Raw genomic sequence first — 8,725 nt, forward strand, 5'->3', positions numbered from 1 at the left:
GATCAAGTTGTTAAGCAGAGAAAATTGTATACATCATTATGACAAATAAAATTAAAGTAAAATACTAACAGGAAAATATGGAATAAGAGGATGTTATGAAAAATCAATGTTAATATGATTATTTAAATAAAATGATTAAATCTCCACTTCCCATCCAAAACAATATGACTCATAAAATTGATAAGAAATAGGGAATTTAATCCATATTCTCCAAGTATATTGTTTTGGAAGTTTAATGCTGTATGGTTTTCTATTGCAACATAAAAAATTATCACAAACTTCATGAATTAAAATAGCAAATACTTAATACCAGTTTCCATGATTAAATGTGCAAATAGAACTCAGGTGGGATGTAAGGAACAGGCATGAAAGATTTCCCCACAACTATAGTTTTGGTATTCATATTCTTTATTATTGATACCTAATGTAGTAAAATGTACTAAACTTTGCACCATGATGAGTTGTTTTGCATACATTAAACATGGCCAATACTAATATCAAAGTGACAAATACTTATATTACTCCAAAACATTCCCTCATGCTGCACACATATAGTCAAGCCATCGCTCAAATCCACCCCTTTGTCAGTTCTCCCTCCTACTTTATTTGCTATTTGTACTATGTCTCACTTGGACTCATCGAATACAGTGTATGTAGACAGTATTGTGTCTTTGGGATTTAATTAATTTAGCCTATATATAAATTGTTAATTTTTTATTGATGAGTACATTTAATTATGTGGATAAGAGACTATCCATTTGCCACAAAAAAGAAAATATTATACAACACAAAAGTATAAAGTTAGGGATCTATTATAGTTTTTAAATCACTATTGTGCTATAATTTTATACATATTTTGAAAAATTGAATAACCAAAACAGAGCACCAATCTGATAACTTATGGTGGAATAATGATACCAAAGTGTGTATTTAGAGTTGCAGAATAGCGTCCTAATTAAAATTACATTATTATATTGTAATTTATCAACCTTGTGACTTGGGATACATTTATTAACCCTCATGTGTCTTAATTTTTCATACAAAGGAGAAACTTAGCCATAGTTGAATTGAAGGTGTACCGAAGTAATGGATAAATCCATGTGGAGCACTTGGATCTCAGCAGTTGTGAAATCATTATCATCATCACCTTCACCATCTTCATCAGCACCTTTACTACCCCATTATTGTTCTAAGATGAGGACAAAGTACCACTATTCTGTTTCCAATTTTACTAAGTGGAAAAATGAGGACTGTGTCATAGGAGAAATGCATTGTGGTCAAACAAAGAAGTAGTGAGTCAAGTAGGAGAAAAATATGCCATAATTGATGTGGTAAAACATACATTGGAAAACATACATTGCAAAGAAAAAAATATGAAGGAAATAAGAAAGATGAAGCAAAATTGGAAAATATAAGTAAAATTGGAAGAACAAATGAAGGAAGGTAAAGAAACATAAGTAAAATGCTAACATTAATGGGGAAAATTATTTTCTTCATAAATGCATTAAATTTCAGAAAGAAACAAAGTAGTTTAAATTAATAAAAATGCATCTAATGTTAGAAAATTTAAATTTAGAAATAAACTTAGAATTCAATGTATAATATATTTAACTTCAGAATATTAACAGTAAATTTCAATTGATGGCACACTTATTTCAACTTCTACATAAATTTATGTGCAATTCAAATTCAGAAAAATTAAGTGTTGGAACAAAAGAAACTAGATTATAATCACATCTTCTTGTGTATGTCAGGTCAATATACTCTGTGCTTTACAAGTTTTCTTTGTAATGAAAATTATTCAAATTATCATCAAATATCAATACTCCCAAATCTGTCATTATGTCATTATGTTATCAGTCAGTAACACCTTATATCAGTAACTCCTCTCTTAAAGACTGTTCTGAATGCAATATTTGCAATATTAGGTCTTTTCTGATATAAAGAAGTAAAAGATAAAAAAGAAAGCATTTTAAAATAACTAAATTTATAGAGTAAATTCATCCTCATTTGAAATATTGCAGAGTACCAAAATAAATCATAATAAAATACCTAAATCTTGAAACAATCATAAAACATCCCAAACCAAAAGAGACTTGTGCTAGTAAAATAGATGAGAAATGAAAAAAAAATCTCTAATTCTGGTGTACATTGATGTGGACATAACACAGGGAATATCCCACTGCTTTGTAAACTGTCAAGACAATACTTTAACATCCAAATTCATGTAAATATTATAAAATATTTTATGTCATGCAGCATCAACAATAGCACTGTATTTATTCAATCATTTTAAGGTATTAATATAAAACAAATAATTTGACATACTTTAATAATTGTCAGGAATACTAACACTCTAACTGCTTACAAGTTAGGGATCATTTTCCCACCAAAAATGTTGTTTAGGGCTACTTTCATGTCCCTGTTTCTCAGACTGTAAATGACAGGATTCAGACTGGGAGGTAAGAGAGAGTATGACACTGACATAAAGAGGTTCAGGGAAGATGGGGACTTTGATGCTGAACATAAATATGTGATAAATCCAGAGGAGAGAAACAAAGTCACCACAGTAAGATGGGGCAGGCAGGTGGAGAAAATTTTGAACCTGCCTTTTGCATAAGGAATTCTAAGGACAGTGGTGAAAATGTAAACATAGGAAACAACCATTGAAATAAAACATAAAAATGCAAAACAACAGCTAACAATGATATATATATATATATATATATATATATATATATATATTCTAGAATGTTATTCCTGGAACAAGAAACCATAAGTAATGATGGAATATCACAAAAGAACTGATGCACTATGTTGGTTCCACAGAAATGGGCAGTGAATGTGCCTGCAACATGAAGGGATCCATATACACAGCCACTGAACCATGATATAATCACCATCTGCACACAGGCATATCTATTCATGATGGTCCCATAATGCAGAGGTTGGCAGATGGCAGCATAGCGGTCATAGGACATGACTAGAAGGAGGAAAAACTCTGTGCCAGCCAAAAATATAACAAAGAAAACTTGTGAGGCACATCCCAGAAAGGAGATGGAGTGGATATTGGTCAGAGAGTTCATGATGGATTTAGGGACAGTGACAGAGATATAGCAGATATCAATGAAGGACAAATTCTTCAGGAAGAAATACATGGGGGATTGGAGGTGCTGGTCTATGGTGGTGAGAGTAATAATAAGGAGATTCCCTATCAGTGCAGCCAGATAAATCAGGAAGAAGAGCATGACACATAGTCTCTGTAGAACCTTGTCATCAGGGAATCCCATAAGCAAGAATTCTGTTATGGTGGTCACATTGGTGAATTTCTCAGGCATGATGATAATTATCTATGGAAATTCAAGAAAAATAGCAGTATATGAATATATATAAGATATTGCACTCATTCAGATCTTCAAAATCTTTTTGTCATTGGTGTTGGTCTTCCCATTGTTGTTATCTCAGGGACATTCTCATAAACAGTACTATGTTGCAAATTGTTTTCAATTGATGTATAGTATATTTTACTAAGATCATCATTACAAGTAAGCTATATCACCAAAATGATAGCATAAATTTACACATAAACAGATTACCTAAGTTTCTGTACATGATGGTTTTCTCAGATTTTGCTAAAAAAGCATAAAAGCAATAGGCACATTTTGTATATAGGGTAGTTACTAAACATCATTATAAATCTTCTTTAGTTCTCTGTGAACTGTTAGATAGTTGAAAAAGCATTATAAAGAAGTTTATATATTAATTTTTTTATTTTTCTTTACCTTGCTATTTGTGAAGAAGCAAATTTGGCAGAGGGAAAATTTTTCTTTGTAAAAATTTTATCATATAATGTTAGAGTTTATGATAATGATATAAATCATTCATATTGTAAATGTCACAAGCAGATCACTTACATTTCTATAAGTTCCAAGTTAAGGAGGTAATGTGATCTATTTCTCAAGAATAAAAATAATTGATTTGAAAATGCATATCCTATGCAACTAATAAACTGGAATAAAATAAAATATTGCATTATGTTGCTGAGGTTCCATGAAATATAAGCACACAAAATTGATGGCTTAGATACAGCAACAGATTTAGGATAACACAGAGAAACATATGCTAAATAAATACAGATTTTAGGATCATCTGCTTCCCTGATATTTCCCTGATTTTCAGAATACATTCCTTAAAACTGAAGCCAAGAAAGAGTTTGATGAAGGATGTTTCCTCATATGAAGAACTCCTGGGTGAACTGAAGCATTTGACTAATGGGTGGAACAGTACTCTTTGAATATTGCTATTGCTTTGCCACCAGTGTTCCTGAATTGCAATCTTCTCTTCCCTGGCAAACATAGAATCAAATGAAAATTATGTAAATATTTTATTTTCCTAGGAGGTAGCAAATTAAGCATTTTTAATTAGAAAGCACAAATTAAGCACATTGGTCAAAGGGGAAAGAATTCTTAAAATAATTGTGTTCTCATCACAAACACTGAGGCTTGCAAGAGTAAATATTTAAGTCCTTGTGTGGGCACTTTTAAGCCCAATGGATTTCCTACTTTGAGACCAACCTAATTAATGGAAACACAGCTATCAACAGATTATTGTTAAACTTGTCATGGTGAAGAAATAATCAATTTGTGAATTCATACCCCAACAAAAAAGATTACCTATGTCATTTGGTTTTTAGTATTTATCTTAATAATCTGTCTTTTTTTTTTTTTTTTGCAATGCTGGGGATTGAACCCAGGGCCTTGTGCTTGCGAGGCAAGCACTCTACCAACTGAGTTATATCCCCAGTCCATAATCTGTCTTATTTTTTTTTTATTTTTATTTTTTTTTATTTTTTACATTTACATAGGGTAATGATGTTTATTTTATTTTTCCCCTCCCCCCACCACTCCCACCCCTCTTTTCCCTCTACACAGTCCTTCTTTCCTTCATTCTTGCCGCTGTCCTTAGCCTAACTCTAAACCTAACCCTAAACCTAATGCTAGCCCCTCCCACCCCCCATTATATGTCCTCATCCGCTTATCAGCGAGATCATTCGACCTTTAGTTTTTTGAGATTGGCTTATCTCACTTAGCATGATATTCTCCAATTTCGACCATTTGCCTACAAATGCCATAATTTTATCATTCTTCATTGCGGAGTAATATTCCATTGTATATATATGCCACAGTTTCTTTATCCATTCATCAACTGAAGGGCATCTAGGTTGGTTGCACAATCTGGCTATGGTGAATTGAGCAGCAATGAACATTGATGTGGCTGTATCTCTGTAGTATGCTGATTGTAAGTCCTTTGGGTATAGGCCAAGGAGTGGGATAGCTGGGTCAAATGGTGTTTCCATTCCAAGCTTTCTGAGGAATCTCCACACTGCTTTCCAGAGTGGTTGCACTAATTTGCAACCCCACCAGCAATGTATGAGTGTTCCTTTTTCACCACATCCTCGCCAACACCTATTGTTGCTTGTATTCTTGATAATCGCCATTCTAATTGGGGTGAGATGAAATCTTAGGGTAGTTTTGATTTGCAATTCCCTTATTACTAGGGATGTTGAACATTTTTTCATATATCTGTTGATTACTTGTACATCTTCTTCTGTGAAGTGTCTGTTCATTTCCTTAGCCCATTTGTTGATTGGATTATTTGTATTCTTCGTGTAGAGTTTTTTGAGATCTTTATAGATTCTGGAAATTAGCGCTCTATCTGAGGTATGGTTGGCAAAGAAATTCTCCCACTCTGTAGGCTCTCTCTTCACATTTCTGATAGTTTCCTCTGCTGAGAGAAAGCTTTTAAGTTTGAATCTATCCCAGATGTTGATTCTTGCTTTTATTTCTTGTGCTATGGGTGTCCTGTTAAGGAAATCTGATCCTGAGCCAACAAGTTGAAGATTTGGACCTACTTTTTCTTCTATAAGATGCAGGGTCTCTGGTCTGATTCCAAGGTCCTTGATCCATTTTGAGTTGAGTTTTCTGTAGGGTGAGAGATAGGGGTTTAATTTCATTCTATTGCATATGGTTTTCCAGTTTTCCCAGCACCATTTGTTGAAGAGGCTATCTTTCCTCCATTGCATATTGTTGGAACCTTTGTCTAGTATGAGAAAATTGTATTTATTTGGGTTTGTGTCCATGTCCTCTATTCTGTACCATTGATCTACCTGTCTATTTTGGTACCAATACCATGCCATTTTTGTTACTATTGCTTTGTAGTAGAGTTGAAGATCTGGTATTGCAATACCCCCTGCTTCGCTCTTGCTACTGAGGATTGCTTTAGCTATTCTAGGTTTTTTATTCTTCCAGATGAATTTCATAATTGCTTGCTCTATTTCTGCAAGGTACATCATTGGGATTTTAATTGGAATTGCATTGAATCTGTATAGCACTTTAGGTAGTATAGCCATTTTGACGATATTAATTCTGCCTATCCAGGAACATGGTAGATCTTTCCATCTTCTAAGGTTTTCTTGAATTTCTTTCTTTAGTGTTCTGTAGTTCTCATTGTAGAGGTCTTTCACCTCTCTTGTGAGATTGATTCCCAAGTATTTTATTTTTTTCGATGCTATTGTGAATGGGGTAGTTTTCCTAATTTCTCTTTCTGAAGATTCAACACTTATGTATAAAAATGCATTGGATTTATGAGCATTGATCTTGTAACCTGCTACTTTACTGAATTCACTTATGAGTTCTAAAAGTTTTCTGGTGGAATTTCCAGGTTCCTCTAAATATATAATCATGTCATCAGTGAACAGGGATAGTGTGAGTTCTTCTTTTTCTATTCGTATCCCTTTAATTTCTTTGGTTTGTCTGATTGCTCTGGCTAGAGTCTCAAGGACGATGTTGAATAGAAGCAGTGAAAGAGGGCATCCCTGCCTTGTTCCAGTTTTTAGGGGGAACGCTTTCAGTTTTTCATCATTTAGAATGATATTAGCCATGGGCTTAGCGTAGATTGCCTTTATAATGTTTAGGAATGTTCCCACTACCCCAATTTTTTCTAGTGTTTTGAGCATGAAGGGATGCTGTATTTTATCAAATGCTTTTTCTGCATCTATTGAAATAATCATGTGATTCTTAACTTTAAGTCTGTTGATATGGTGAATGACATTTACTGATTTCCGAATGTTGAACCAACCTTGCATCCCTGGGATAAAACCCACTTGATCATGGTGCACTATCTTTTTAATATATATTTGTATGCGATTTGCTAAAATTTTGTTGAGAATTTTTGCGTCGATATTCATTAAGGATATTGGTCTGAAATTTTCTTTCCTCGATGTGTCTCTGTCTGGTTTAGGTATCAGGGTGATATTGGCTTCATAGAACGAGTTTGGTAGGGTTCCCTCCTCTTCTATTTCATGGAATAATTTGAGAAGTATTGGAATGAGCTCTTCTTTAAAGGTTTTGTAGAACTCGGCTGAGAACCCATCTGGTCCTGGACTTTTCTTTGTTGGTAGGCTTTTGATGACCTCTTCTATTTCATTGCTTGAAATTGGTTTATTTAAGTTGTGTATGTCCTCCTCGTTCAGTTTAGGTACTTCATATGTCTCTAGAAATTTGTTGATGTCTTCGAGGTTTTCTGTTTTGTTGGAGTATAGATTTTCGAAATAGCTTCTAATTATGTTTTGTATTTCACTCATGTCTGTTGTGATGTTTCCTTGTTCATTCCGAATTTTAGTAATTTGAGTTTTCTCCCTCTTTCTCTTTGTTAGTGTGGCTAAGGGTTTATCAATTTTATTTATTTTTTCAAAGAACCAACTATTTATTTTGTTAATTTTTCCAATTGTTTCTTTTGTTTCGATTTCGTTGATTTCGGCTCTGATTTTAACTATTTCCTGTCTTCTACTACTTTTGGTATTGGTCTGCTCTTCTTTTTCTAGTACTTTGAGCTGTAGTGTTAAGTCGTTTATTTGTTGATTTCTACTTCTTTTATTGAATGCACCCCATGAAATAAATCTTCCTCTAAGTACTGCTTTCATAGTGTCCCAGAGATTTTGATATGATGTGTCTTTGTTCTCGTTTACTTCTAAGAATTTTTTTATTTCCCTCCTGATGTCTTCTGTTATCCATTCATCATATAATAGTGTATTATTTAGTCTCCAGGTATTGGAGAAGTTTCTGTTTTTTATTCTGTCATTTATTTCTAATTTCAATCCATTATCATCTGATAGAGTACAAGGTAGTATCTCTATCTTCTTGTATTTGCTAACAGTAGCTTTGTGGCATAAAATATGGTCTATTTTAGAGAAGGATCCATGTGCTGCTGAGAAGAAAGTGCATTCGTTCTTTGTTGGATGGTATATTCTATATATGTCCGTTAAGTCTAAATTGCTGATTGTGTTGTTGAGATCTATAGTTTCTTTATTCAATTTTTGTTTGGACGATCTATCCAGTGGTGAGAGAGCTGTGTTAAAATCGCCTAGTATGATTGTGTTGTGGTCTATTTGAATTCTGTAATTGAGAAGGATTTGTTTGACGTATGTGGATGAGCCAATGTTTGGGGCATAGATATTTATGATTGTTATGTCTTGCTGATTTATGCTTCCCTTAAGCAGCATGTAATGTCCTTCTTTATCCCTTCTGACTAGTTTTGATTTGAAGTCCACATTATCTGAGATGAGGATGGATACTCCAGCTTTTTTGCTGTGTCCGTGTGCATGGTATGTTTTTCCCCATCCTTTCACCTTTAGTCTATGGGTGTCTCTTTCTATGAGGTGAGTCTC

At 33.6% G+C, this 8,725-nt stretch overlaps 1 protein-coding gene across 1 annotated transcript; it reads right to left on the bottom strand.

Annotated features, from left to right (window-relative positions):
* Positions 1–2,364: 2,364 nt before the first annotated feature.
* Positions 2,365–3,338, bottom strand: LOC124974674 (olfactory receptor 14A16-like). The gene is given in 2 exon segments (XM_047537771.1): positions 2,365–2,718; positions 2,721–3,338. Coding segments are annotated over 2 exon segments (972 nt in total).
* Positions 3,339–8,725: the final 5,387 nt, after the last annotated feature.

Source organism: Sciurus carolinensis, unplaced genomic scaffold, assembly GCF_902686445.1.
Source record: "Sciurus carolinensis unplaced genomic scaffold, mSciCar1.2, whole genome shotgun sequence".
In the NCBI taxonomy this organism is placed as follows: domain Eukaryota; kingdom Metazoa; phylum Chordata; class Mammalia; order Rodentia; family Sciuridae; genus Sciurus; species Sciurus carolinensis.